The following is a 14,181-nucleotide window of genomic DNA, read 5'->3' on the forward strand; positions in this document are numbered from 1 at the left end:
CACTCTCAGTTGCTCTAAAGCTGCTCGAAGCTACAATCTCAAGCATAAACGATGGGTCAAAGGTCCAAGGTCACATAGCCATTAAAGAGCAGGGCAGGCTGTGGGCTAGCTGCCAACATAGGGAGACACCCCGCCACCATGTCTCCCCAGCATCCCCAGAAATGATCCAGGGCCCTTCACAAATCCAAGACGAGGGGCTCAGGTTTGAAATGCCTGGAGGCTGCTTCTGCCGGCCCTCTGTGCCCAGGGGTGTGGCCAAGTGGGTCTGGGCAGATGCAGGCAGCCCTGGGGTGGGGTTTTGGCCCCTTGGGGAGAGCTGCCTTCCAATAGGCCTCTGCAGAGTGGCCATGAGCTTCCCATTCCTCTCAATGTCAAACACAGACCTGGTGCCTGCAGCCCTCAACACTGTTTTTCTTTGTTTTTGTCCCTCTTCCAGCCTCTAAGGACCCTCTTCTCCCAGAAGCTCCCTGCACCCTCAGTGGGGCCTTCAGCTGGGAATTCCTGAGGACTACACCATCGCCTGTCCAATCCAAGCGCGGGCAGGTGCAGAGACCCGCCAGTGAGGGAGAGGCACTGGGCAGTGGTACCCCTCTTAGGGGCCCCTGGATCCACTCAGCAACTGAGTCTGGGTCAGCCACTTCATAGATTTGAAAAGTCTTCCAGATGGAAGGAACCAGGAGGGCCTCCAGCCCAGGGAGGTGGACACGTGGCTTTGGTTCCAGCCCAGGGAGGTGGACATGAGCTCCTCCTGTACCTGAAGGGTTGCCTCCATTTTGTTCTGGAATAACACAGAATAAGATCAACCCCAGTACCAGATTCTTACTATCCTCTTTCAGTTTAAACAGTCTTGGTGGCTCATTTTCAGCATGGGACCCAACACTTGACTGTCCCAGTCATTCTCCTCTGTCGGACTCCAGTTCATCAATGTTCCTCCTGAAAGATGCCCCAGGGTTATGGACAGGGTCCAGATGTGGACTGAGCAGCCAGAACTCATGCTGGGTGCTGTCGTTCCATGAATGTGACGGAAGACAGGGCTTTAGGTAGCCACGTGAGACCACTGACTCACACACTCCTCTTTCATTTCTCTCAGAATGAATTTCTGCACCGAAACATGCGAATGACAAGTTTCACCTCCTCCTGGGTCCCAGGGACCGTGGGTGTGTGGCGAGTAACTAGGCAAAGCTGTGAGCTTCTGGGGAGAAAAGTACTAGCCAGACTTCAGTCTGTTATGATCTGGTTGGGGGAAACAGGGGCTTGAGAAAGGGCTGAGAGCATCAGACAACTTAGCCAGGTGCTTATCTAGTGACTTCTTTCTCCTGTACTGGAGTCAAACCTGACCCTGGGAGTAGGAGGCCCTGTGGGGGCGGGGAGGCTGTTCTTCTGTCTGGCAAGAAGCCTGCCCTGCAGGCAGCCCACCTCTTCTCTCTCCTCCCTAGGGATGAATCAGCAGGTGGGAAGTACTGATGCCCTGGGAAAGAAAAACTACAGCTGACCAGTGAGGCTGACGTCTCTCTGCTCAGCCAGAGCTGAATGGAGGTACTGTTCTTTCTGCTGGGGCAACTTCCAGTGCTGAACCATCATTTTAATCTGAATATAGCTCAGACCCTTCTACTGCATGTGCCCAAACGGGCAAAGTGGCTCTCCCTGAGAGTGGCAAAAATGTCCAGATTCCCCCAGCAAATGTTCCAGGCTGACGGGGAGCCATTTATAGCAAGAAGTGGCAAGAGGTAACTTCTTCTGTACTCACTGCTTTGGAAGGAACCGGGGCCCAGTCCTCCTTCCAGGAAGAGTTTCCACATTGTGAAACAGGGTGAGGGGGGCTATTTTCCCACGCCCCTCCTTCTGCTGGCCTTCTGAACACGGCACGTGTGCGCTAGCCTGCCATGTGGCACTGAGTCAGCACCCTGGAGAGCTGCCCCACCCCCTTCCTGACCAGTGAGGTCAGCCCAGATGCCGGCCTGCCCCACCCCAGCACACAGCAAAGAGCAACGGCAGCCACTGGGCAAAGCTCCCAGGACCCGAGTTGCAGTGATGCTCACGAAGGCTGCGGAAAGCTCCAGAACCCAGGAAGAACAGGATTCCGAAGAGTGTGTTTGCTGACAAAATCTCACTGTGGGCACTCATATGGCTGTCACGTTGTTCCTTGTGCGTTCCCAAATTGCTTCACAGACACTGAATTATAATCTTCCTAAAAGGCAGCCCTTGGCAAGACTTGAGTGAAGTGTCACTTCCTACATTCTTGTGGAGCCATTGTTCCAGAAGCCCTGATATTGCATCACAGAGAGCTCCAGACTCAAAGGAATGGCCTAGGGTATAATTGAAGGTACTTTTCTATCTTAAGATCCAAATCAGACCAACTCCTCAGGGTCTTATAAAGGCTCTCCTCCTAACTGGGCACTGAGCTCAGAATAAATCTTTTGCATCAGTTGCTCAGGAGAAATCACCTGTATTGCCTGAGAGGAGCTAAGAGAGGGGCCTGGCCAGAGAAAACTCATCAGCCCCCTCATCAGGACCCTAGTCCCCGGCCTCTCTCCAGCCTACTAGTTCTCAACAGCAGGCTGAAAAATGGATCCCTGCGGAGTTGAAATGCAAATCTGGGCACCCCACCAGAAAGATTCTGAGCTGGTATAGGTCTAGAGTGGGAACAGGAATCACCCACCAGCCCCAGTGATTCTGTTGCCCTCCACACTATGGGAGGTGGTGTGCCACTGGCCTCTCAGACACCATCAGGGAGGTCACCACCTGCAGCAAACATCCTGCCCTCCTTGAATGACCAACTTGCCCAGCTTCCCGTTGTCCTTAGCCACACAAGCAACCGGCCCCGTGACCCCTAGCAGCCTCCCATTAGTTATCAGAAGGCAAGGGCATATGGGTGAATCCAGCCTCCCTCCTGGAAAATTGAAAGCAGAAGGCGAACACTTTTCCATTGGACTCACATGCCCTCTATTAGGAAGAACAAACAGAAAGTAGTCTCTGATACAGAAATGGCTCACATTTACCAGAGTCACCTGGAAGATGGACGCCTCTGTGTCTGACCTCCAGAATGGAGAGGACTTTTCTTCTGCAGCAGTGGAGAGTGAACATTACTGGTGCCCTCAGGTTGCTGAGCCTTAACCTCTGCTTGCTGCCACAAAGCTGGGGAGGGTTGTTCCCGGCACCCTGGCATTTCATTTTCCCGGAGGAACTCCACTGCGAGTAAAAACTCTTGTATGGAAACGTCAATGCCATGGTCCACCCATGGATGAGTTAAATAGTTTTTTTTGTGTGAGTTGGCCTAGAAACCTACCTACAGTGTGTGACATAGTGGCTCTGGGAAAGTGCATTCTCAACTCCTCGTCATCTCCTTGGCAAGCAGGCTCGGGGAATATGACCGGCTTATGACTCAGCCCTTGTGTGTTTCCAGGGAGGTTGGGGGCAAACTCCAGGCCTGATTCTAAAGGCCTGGCATCAGTGCATCAATAGGGACCTCAATCAGATCCTCATTAAAGACCCACGCACCTTCGTGCCACAGGCTGACAGTGAGGTTTTACCTTGCTCCTGGTGGGCCCTGGGTCGAGGGCCCATGAAGAACTGGCCTGTGAGTGCTGCCCGTGGCTGTGACCTCACCTGCAGTGGTGTCCACCTGTCCTACCTACCAACCAGGAAGCCAAAACTTCATTGCAGAGCTGTGTCCTGGAAGACAGAAAAGCCATTTTCTTCCACCACAGAAATGTTACTTTTGTCTTCCTGAGGTGATCCAGTGAGCCATAAGGCACTTTACTGGAAGATATTTGCAAACAGAGACCTCCCCCAGGGAAAAAAGCACGTTCTGGGTTATTTTCAAGCATGCCATAAATTCAGTCCAAGCTATGCGAGTTTCCTCCATAGACGCTGAGTAGAGGGACCCCTGCCAACCCACTGGCCTCCATTTTTGTGTGTGTTCACAGCCCAAATAATTTTAAGAAGTATTTAGTGAGTGGAGTCCCTGAGTGGCTCAGTGGGTAGAGTATTCGACTCTTGGTTTTGGCTCAGGTCATAATCTCAGGGTCATGATCTCAGGGTTGTGAAATCAAGCCCGGCATTGGGCTCCACGCTCAGCTAGCAGAGTCTGCTTCAGAGTCTTTCCCCCATGCTTCTCCCCCTGCTCGCTCGCTCTCTCTCCCTCAAATAAATAAAATCTTAAAAAATAAAAGTACTTAGTGAATAAGCAGATGCAATTGTCCCTTATTCTAATTTGGTTTGTATGTTTCATGCTTATATGCATTTGAGGACACATACCAAAAAAAAAAAAAAAAAAATCTCTTTTTTTTTTCACTGTGGGGGTAGGATTGGAACGTGAATCAAAGCTATGAGAATTGAGGCGTGCCTAGCTATTCAGTCTGGTACAGCACGCAGCTCTTGATCTTGAGTTCATGAGTTTAAGCCCCACACTGGACATAGAGCGTACTTTAAAAAAAATAAAAAGTATATGAATTGAGACTAAAAGTTTAAGCATCAATAGAAAATTCTATGAAATTGCAAAATATCATCATTGCCAGATGGAAGGAGGTAGGATATTATACCCCTAGAGGCAGAAGTTGGTGAATTTGTACACCTTGGAGAGCTGAATTAATAGTTCCACCCAACTATTCTGGGGCCTCCCACCATAATGCATAAAGAAGCAGTATTTTGAATGAACCATTGGGAACAACTGTGGCCCCTTTAAACTCAACATGTCTCTTCAGGGGAGCTGGAACACAGGTTCCTTGTGAAAGCCATAAAATAAAAGGATAAAAAGAAAACTACTTGAGACCCACTGTGAAAATAGTCTTCTTTTTGGTTGATGTCAGTAACCCGATATAACAGGTTGAAGGTGTAGGAAGGGGTCCAATGGCCCAATCAGCTTATAACAGGCAAAACCAGGCTCTCAGTGCCTGCAGGGCAGACAGCCACTCACAAGGACATCATCTACTCTACTTTTCTTTTTTTTAATATTTATTTATTTATTTGAGAGAGAGAGAGCGCGAGCGAGAGAGAGCGCACAAGCAGGGGGAGGGGTTGAGGGAGAGGGAGAATTTCAGGCAGGTTCCATGCTGAGCAGAGAGCCCCCATGTGGGGCTTGGGCTCACAAACCTGAGATCATGACTTGAGCGGAAAGCAAGAGTTGGGTGTTCAACCAACTGTGCAACCCAGGTGCCCCTCATTCACGCTCTTGTTGGTGCCTGACCCTGGGATTGTCTAAACTGCTTCAGATGAAGTGCAAGGGTAGCCAGGACTGATTCTTGATAGGAAGCCCCGAGGTGTGAGGAGCATTTTCCAAACAATTCCCCTTTCTTCTCCTGGAAGCACCAGCACTGCATTTCAAATAAAATCACTCCTCCCTCCCTCTCTGCGCATTCCTGAGGCAGCCGAAGAAGCTGTGATTTCCCAATACTGTCCCGAGCCAACATGCATGAGGACACATAGGAGCAGATCCAGACTTGCTGGTCCCGCAGAGATTACACAAAGCTTGGCCCCAAACATGGAATAATGCGAGCATATACAAGGTGAACATTCCATCGATGGCTTGCCTGTCGGATGCATGCTTGCCTTCCCACAGGCCTGGCGCCAGGCCCGCTCTCTAGACCTTCAGTTAAACATGGGTCCCGGGCTACCAAGAAGACACACACCAACAGCCCAGTTTGGCTCTTGTGCCTTCTGAGGACAAGACCACTGTATCTCAAACCTGCTGTCCCTCCTGCATCTGGGCCTTTCTGTGTGCAGGAAATTATGTATTCTTCCACCAGGACCGGTCTCTCTCTCTCTCTCTCTCATTCTCTCTCTCTCTCTCACACACACACACACACGCGCGCACATCAACAGAGTAAGCTGAGGATAAAACAGAAACTCCCATAAACAGGAACTTTATTAAACTACATGTTACATAAAAGAACATATAAATGGACCTTTAAATACATTCAGTTCATCTTAAACAAATTTATATAGAAATTTATTTACATTTCTCCATTATATACTTAAATTATTTTTCAAAGCTTACTACCAATAAAAGGTAATAGAATGATCACCTGCTCATACAGATGCATACACATAGGGTCCACAGGGCTAAGTAAAACACCGCTTCTCAAGAAACTCAGCTTATTAGATTCCAAAGCAACAGCAAGTTCTGAAGGTGCTTTCTTTTGAGCAGGCCTTTGACAGGAGGCCTCTGCTATGCAGGTGCTGGAGGTCGGTTCCGAAAAGCTGGTCCTGGGGCAAATGGGTCCTTGGTTGTTTAAAATGACTCAAATCTTGGAGCTGGAGGGACCCTTAGAAACTACTACTGAGGCCATGTGCCCACTTCTGAAGACTGGGAAACAGAGGCTGAGGGAGGAGGAGTGATTGACCAAAGTCACATAGCATCAGCGACAGGGCACGAACAGGGTCCTATGTGGGGGTCCTGACCCCATTACTATCCACAAACTTCTGTTTTTGTTGCTTAAGACTGATTTACTTTAGGAATGAAGAGAGGGGCAGAGAGAGAGGACGAGAGAATCGCAAGTGGACTGTGCTGAGCATGGAGGACAATGCAGGGCTCGTCCCACAACCCTGAGATCTCGACCTGAGCCAAAATCATGAGTCCGTTGCTTAACCAACTGAGCCACCCAGGTGCCCCACTACCCACCAACTTTTGATCTCTTTCATCCATTTCCATCCACCCACGGGCCTTATGTTTTGGACATTGTTATCTGCATGGTTAAATACATGATTTCTCGGGCTTTTTGAGATGGTAAAAAACAGTGCAGGATTCCCATAACTATCTTTGTGGGACCCAGGAAATAGCTACCTAAGGCCATTTTTATAAGAAGTTTTGTGGCCAAGTGCCTTACTTTTTAGCCATGAAGTTTGCCATTTCAATATAACCAATGTATGGAAGCTCAGAGTTTCCATTTATTTGGATGGAAGGCAACATTCTACAGCAGGAAGATTGTAACATCAAGCACGTGGATTCCCTGAAATCCATCTACCACTGTTGGGTCTAAAATAACGTTTCACTAAAGTTTCAATAAGTGACCCAAAGTGAAAAAAGGCAGGAAGCAACTTTAAATAACAAGAAAGTTTCAAGAATCCCCTCAATCCCTAATTAGTCTCAAAAGGAAGCTGTGAAATGGGCAGTGAGTAGAAACAGTACATATTTTCTTCTTTTGAATAAAGCCTTTTTTTTTTTTTTTCAAGATTTTCCTGATTATATAAAATCGGAAAGGGGGGAGTTGTTTTGTTTTGGTCTGCGATTTGGTTTTTCTCGGGATTTAAAAACCACTTTACAGAAGGAGACATGTCAGCGTTAGGAAGTATCATCAGTGACATAGATACACAGCCTGTTCAGGCTCCACGTGGGGTTAGCAAGGGAAGGAAGGGTTGGCTGCGGGCAGAGAGAGGAGGGAGGGACAAGACTGGGACACAGAAGGGTTTATTCTTCCCTGTAACTAGAGCTAACCCAAGTCCTAGCAGCCTTCACTCAGTTTCAGAACAGAGACACAAACGGGAAAACACAGAAGGGAAAGGTGTGCTCAGCTGAAGTGCCCCTGATGCCTCTCCATTAAGATACGGCCCTTCTAAGTTCAGGGAGATCCCGCTTCTGCCAGGGGCTGCTGTTCGTCTGCAGGAAAGGCACTGCCCTGGTGCCCGCCCTGAACACAGGAGAGCATCCGATTTCTATCCACCAGTCTCACTTCCCCTCCTGCTCGCACGCAAACCCTCACCCAGAGTCACACACGGAGAGGTGAGCGAGGCAGAGTGCCTTCAGGGAGACGATGCCAATCACAGAACACCCAGGGCTTGCAGAGAAGTCCGGCTGCCAGCAATGGACAGGGTGTGGGCAGGTGGAAGGCACCCTGAGACCAGGAAACACAGGAAAATAAAAATGTCTTCTTGTTCAGGGTTTTGTTTCTTTTTCCTAGGAGGCATTTTGTTCTGCAAAAGGAACTAAACGACTTCATTTTTATAATATTTAAAAATAAGCTTGACATATAAAAACTGGCCAGTTTTTTGTTGTTGTTGTTTTTAACTCTGTAAGGAAGACTGTCAGCTTACACATCTTCATGGAGGGGAGGGGGTTCCTCCAGGGTGTGGGAGGGAGATGCCAGCCGTGAAGAGTAGCGGGCAGCCGCCCAGACTTGGGACTTTACAGTAGACGTCAGCGCAGCCGGTGGCGGTCCACAGGCCTCCCGGACCTCACCTCTGGCGACATGAGCGTTAGCCGGCGGCACGCGTGGATCACTTTATGCGGAACAAGGACATGCAGTGCCGTCCCTTCGCAGGAGTCAGTCCTCACGATCAGACTTCACTTCCGTAAGGGATCGAGCATTTTCCCTAGCGTGGTCGGATCGGAGTTTCTCAGTCTGAGGGAGGCCCTTTCCCCAGCCCCCCGGCCCTTCCCAGGGGCCTCTGTGTTGACACTGGAAGCCCCAGCAGACTCTGGACACTTTTTAGGGGTCCGGGCGCTACTGGCCCGCCGCAGGGTGCTGCTGTCCTTGGGGGCAGCATCCTCAGGGCCACCCTTGGGCCTCAGCTGACGCTGGGAAACCGTCCGAGTGATGCCGGGGGCTTTGGCCACAGGTGAGGAATCCGCTCTCATGAACCGACAGGAGGAGGCAATTGTGTTTCGGGCAAAGCTCGGCACAGGGGGCGGGGTGCGGGGGACGCTGGGGGCCGGCGGGGCCTTGGGCTCCTCTTCGGGGATCTCTTCCTGGGAGTTGGAGCGGCAGGTCTTGTTTTCGTCGGGCTTCTGCCTGGGGACGTTCCTGAGGGGCTTGGCGCTGGGCTTCTTGAGAGAGCCCTTCTGCTGCAGGGGGGGGTCCTTCCCCGACCTAGCGCTGCCGGAGCCGCCGCTCACCCTCGCCAGCCTCTGTTCCTCCGCCCCCGCTGCTGCCCCCGCCGAGGACCGCTTGGGCGACACGTCTGAGGTCCCCCGCACGGAGCTCCGGCGGGACCACGGCGCGTCTGTGCTGCTGGGGGTCTCCCGAGGGGGCCGCTTCCAGCCCACTGAGCCGCGGCTCGACCTGGAGATGGGCACGACTTTGCGCATGCTCTCACTCTCAGAGGCGGTCAAGGTCCTCACCGGCTTGGGTGCCGCCCCCTGGGACCCCTGGCTCCGCCGGACACTGGCGGGCTTCGAGGTCCCCGGAGACGCCTCTTTGAGGGAGCTTCTCTTCGGTGCGGTCACATCCTTCCCTTTGGCGGGTCTGTCCTTGGGAAGGCTGTCCTTGCAGGAGGGCTGGCTCTTCCCAGAGACTGGAGCCAAAGCCTCCCCAAGGGGGCTGGAAGTGGGGTGAGAGGAGACCTGGCTGCCCGTCTCCCCAGCGCCAGAGGACAAGGAGCCATCCGCCCCGGGCACCTCCCCTGGCTCCGAGCAGTCCAGGGTCAGTGAGCAGTCGGTGGCATCGGAGATGTAGAACAGAGGCCCAGGGTCTTTGCTGTCAGGGTCACTGCTGCCCACAGATACTACAGCCTTGCTGCTAGGATCCTCAGGGGCAGTCCCGTCCCCTTCCAAGGCTGGGCTGAGACCACCCGGGACACCGGTGTCCACAGGCATCAGGCCCTCGTGGCTGGCACCGAGGGACTGCACGCTCCCATCCCCCAGAGACCCCAGCTCCACAGGACTGAGGTCATTCAGGGTCAATCGGGACACCTCCTCTGGACTCTTGGATCCCTGAAGGTCGAACTGAGCCAGCCCTGTCACCAGCTCGTGCTCCTTAATCCCCAGAGCCAATGGGGAGAGTGGAGGGGACCGGGCCGGGCCGAGGCCCACCGGCTCACTATTCCTCTTTCGGAGGATGCCCACCCCACTGCGCCGAACTCGGGGGATAGGGGGTTTGGAGTCCTCAGGCCTGGGGGCTAGGAGCTGCTGGCTCTGCCAAGATGAGGGTGGCTCTGGGGCCCCCCGCTCGCCCTCTGAGACCTGTGGTGTCTGTGCTCCGCTGGGGTCCTGGGCTCTCCGGTCTCCAGGCTCCAACCAGGCCATCGTGGGCCGGGCCTGCCGGGTGCTGCTCCGGGGCAAGCTGTTGAATTTGCTGGACTCCTCGGGGCTGTCGGTGGAACACTCCAGGAAGGTCAGCAGCTCCCGGTCTGCAAACGTGCCCAGGGAAAGGCGGGAGCGGCGTGTGTTGGGAGGTCGGTAGGAGGGGCTGATGGGCCTGGGCTGCAGGAAGGGGGACAGGTCTTCCGCACCCTTCTTAGTCAGCTGTTCCACGTCGTTCTCACTGCTGCTCCGGCAGAACGCCCCAAGCTCCCCAGCCGCCCAGGAGCAACGCTTCTGCTCCAGCTCCTTCAGCCGCTGCAGCCTCCTCAGCTCCTGCACTGCCCGGTCCTGGTTGTCCTGAGGCAGGGGTAGAGAGAAGCCCCAAAATGCGTTAGACCCGTGTGACCTGTGTGCAATTCCACAGTTGCCTTTGCCTGCCTTAAGACCTCAAGAAACAGGTATGAAGGTCAGCCTGGGTCCCAAACTTCCCCAAGACAATCGCATGTTTGCAAGAAGGTGGGTGTGGAGAGGGCTAGCTCTCCCAAGGTTGCCTGGAGAGGACCCGACCAACGTAAGGTTCTCATTGGATCTGTGGACCCAACTTACAGCTTTCTGGTCAAGGCATTGTCCCTTAAGTGTGGGCTGTGATTCCACACATGCCTGCCACCTCAACTCCGAGGGAACCCAGCTTGGCTTCTAAGTAGGGCAAGATAGCAAAGACTTTCAGGAAAAGGCTATTTAGTCAAGGGCAGAGAGAGAGAGAAAAAAAAAAAAAGGAGCCTGAGACCATACCTCTCTGTTGCTTCTGTGTTGCATACAGCTACACATGCATACACACGTGCAGCACATTCTACTTAATGGCTTGGATGTATAAGTATATACCCAAGATATGAAGAGACACCAGTCAAATCTCTGCTCTCTGAACTCTCCCTGGTAAGGAAACCCCAGAGATGCCAGGATGGCTCTGTCCCTCATGCCCCACCCGCTCCCACAATCAGACAGGAGGATTTGCTTTACAAATCCTTCCACCACCCTTCGCCCTGCTCCAAGTACCCAGCCCTCCCCCAACAAAGCCAAACCAGAACAAATGCACATACTAAAGCACACTTTACCACCTGGCTGTGCACTCTGACTACATTTGTAGGGCACCTGGGTGGCTCAGTTGGTTAGGCATCTGCCTTTGGCTCAGGTCATGGTCCCAGGGTCCTGGGATCGAGCCCCACATCGGGCTCCTTGCTCCGCTCAGCGGGAGTTGGCTTCTCCCTCTGCCTCTGCCCCTCCACCACTCGTGCACATGTGTGATCTCTCTCTCAAATAAAACATCTTTAGAAAACTTATTAATATATTTGTGTCACCTAAATGTGTGGATCCCACAACCCCAATCTGTTACTGACAGCACTTTTTACTCGAAAATTAGTTTCCTCAAATGGTGGATTTCCCTTCCAAGTTTCTGTGAGGCTCTGGCTGGGGATGCACGGCCCCTCCTTCTTCTCTGGCTTGGCCTTTCCAGTGTCCCAGGTCCCCCAGGCCCTCTCCTCCAAGGCTGCCCGGAGTGGGGATGGGAGTGGGGCCAGCTTCTGGAGCTCAGGACAGCTGGACCCAAAGAATCACGCAGGTGGCCTCTTGGGCCTGCCGAATTCTGACAGGGAGTGAGAGCCTCAGAAAGAGCCAATTTGGCCTCTGCCTCCCACAACCACCTCCCACTGCTGAGCTCACTGCTTGGACAAGGGAGAGGAAACGTGGCTGCAGGCTTAGCCTCCTTCACTTAACTGCAGAGAGAAAAGAGGGCTTGAGAACTCAAACTCAGCTGCGGGCAAGCCTGCTTTTAAATACAGAGAAAGGAATAAGGCACAAGAATTTAGCTCCTCCTCACCACCTGAAGTGAAGGGATCTTATTTTGTTTTTAACTGACAGATGAAAAGTTGTACTTGCAAAGCCAAGCAACCCAGAGTTCTCTGGCTCCTACACTGAACTCAGAGACTCCTGGAACTGGAGGTCAAAGGGCAAGAAATGCCGCTGTGTCCCTGTCAGCAGGAGACTCCTAACTACTGGAGAACTTAGAAGCCAGCTCTGGCTGAGGACACAGCATGGTCCCCGTGGTGCCAGCCGCCTGGCAATGGCCGTGGTGCTTGAAACAGGTGAGAGAGGGCCTTCCCATCCTCCCACTGCAACACAGGTCTCCGTGAAAGAGGAAATTCTTTCCTGGGAGCGGTGGGGGTGATGAGGAAGACGTTCAGGGCCTTCAAAGAGATTTGTTAGTATCAGGGCTGCCATCATAAATAAACGTGACTAACACAATGCTTTCAGGGCATCAAAGCCAGTGTTGGTGCGAGCAGTACAGCCGCCGAGGAGGCCAGACGAATCCCAACCGAGAGCCCGGCGGTGTGGCCCGCACCAGCCTTCCCTGAAACCGTGGAAGTGCCGAACCGTCTTTCTGCCAAGGGCAGAGGGCTGGGTCTGGAAGAGGAAAACTGAAACTCCACACCACTCAGAAAACACAGGAGATGCCATCAGCCATACCTGAACCGCTTTGTTGAATTTGACACAAAAGTCTCTAAATATCTGAAGGCACTCGTCCAGTTTCATGGTTTCTTTGTCTTCACAGAAAAAATCAATAAGGGTGTGGGCCTCGTCCTGGAGCTCCTGCTGCCAGCGCTCCAGTTCTGTCAGCTTTTCCACAGCAAACTGCGGGAAAACACAAGCACACGCTGAAGGAAACAGGCAGCCGAGGTGGCGTGGCGCGCGCCGTCTGCGCTCCCGGGTTCAGCTTCAGGTCTCGGGAAAGGGGAAAGTTGACCGCAAGTCTAACGCCCTCCGAGCCAAAAGGAAATTATTTCAACCCAAACAAAGCCCTGGGGAAGCAAGGTGAACTTCTGTGTGAGACCTGGAGGCCACCCAAAAAACTAAAAAGAGCTTTCCTCTACAGAAGGCCGCTGAAGAAATGGTCACTGAAAAATGACATAGGTGTAAAGAGCTGGTTTAATGGAGGAAAACTCATTCTGCATCTGTTCTTCCTTCTCTGAAAAGTGAGTCTTAGAGACTGGCCTTCGGGATGTCAGAAGGCCCTTGTATGGACAAGCTATTGAGAGGGAGTTTAAACCTCACCTCAAATGACCTGTGTCAGGGTCAGGATCACCCCCACAGGAGGGAAGCTCCTGCACCCAGACACATGCCCCAGCCAAGGCTACTTAACCAGGGTGCTTATCCAAGCCAGCTCAGAAGCACTGTCCACAGTCTCTGCTTGTACAGAACTCACACAATTCAGTATGCCTAAGGTGTAACTACCACTAATATATATTTTTTAAAGATTTTATTTATCTGACAGAGAGAGACACAGCAAGACTGGGAACACAAGCAGGGGGAGTGGGAGAGGGAGAAGCAGGCTTCCTGTCGAGTAGGGAGCCCTACGTGGGGCTCCATCCCAGGACCCTGGGACCATAACCTGAGCCAAAGGCAGATGCTCAACCACCTGAGACACCCAGGTGCCCCACTACCACTAATATTTTGTTACAACCCCCAGGAGATTCTGAGGAGTCCCGATGGTTTATTACTATTACATCCTACAAGTCCATCCACTTCTCGTGTTCACTTTCTCCTAATCCTTTGAGAACAAAGCCTCCAGTGCCTCCATAGATTAGGGCATCGGGGCACCCGGGTGGCTCAGTCTAAGGTTAAGCATCTGCCTTCGGCTCAGGTCATGAACTCAGGGTCCTGGGATCGAGCCCCGCATCAGGGTCCCTACTCAGCAGGGAGCCTGCTTCTCCCTCTCCCTCTGCTCCTCCCCCTGCTCATGCTCTTTCCCTCTCACTCCTCTCTCTCAAATAAGTAAAATCTTAAAAAAAAAAAAAAATATTGATTCAGGTACCACCACCACAAGAAAGCAGAAATGAAAGAAGAGTGCTTTCCTCTGGTGGGCTCCCAAACCCTTAAGGCTGGGGAGCTATGAGACGCACAAGGACCCTTCCCCGACAGCAGTGTGTGACATTCACTGTTGAGCTGAAATGAGGCAGCAGCCGCTTCGAGGAGCCACAGGCCCGTGGAGACTGAATATTTAGGATCCCATTCGAGTCTCATGTTACTTTCTATTCCACTGGGGAACAAGGCTTATATGAAGAAGGAATGTGTGAAGTACATAATAAATCACAAATATCATGTTTTTAAAAAAGGCTAATATTTGAGAAACTTCCTCCGAGTGGAGGGCTAAGCCTCAGAATTATGAAGGTATG

General features: G+C 52.2%; 1 protein-coding gene across 2 annotated transcripts in view; it reads right to left on the reverse strand.

Moving 5' to 3' along the window:
- Nucleotides 1-5,845: 5,845 nt before the first annotated feature.
- The window catches only part of FHDC1 (FH2 domain containing 1), a 40,399-nt gene continuing 32,063 nt past the window's right edge, over nt 5,846-14,181 (reverse strand). For both annotated transcript variants that reach the window (XM_082728152.1, XM_082728151.1), the window contains exons 11-12: nt 12,476-12,640; nt 5,846-10,312 (exon numbers count right to left, since the gene is read on the reverse strand). In XM_082728152.1, the coding sequence (XP_082584278.1) occupies nt 8,279-10,312; nt 12,476-12,640 (2,199 nt within the window). In that variant the 3' untranslated portion in view covers nt 5,846-8,278. The remainder of the gene's footprint in view (nt 10,313-12,475; nt 12,641-14,181) is intronic.

The sequence above is a fragment of the Mustela nivalis genome (genome assembly GCF_964662115.1).
Source record: "Mustela nivalis genome assembly, chromosome: 4".
NCBI lineage: Eukaryota > Metazoa > Chordata > Mammalia > Carnivora > Mustelidae > Mustela > Mustela nivalis.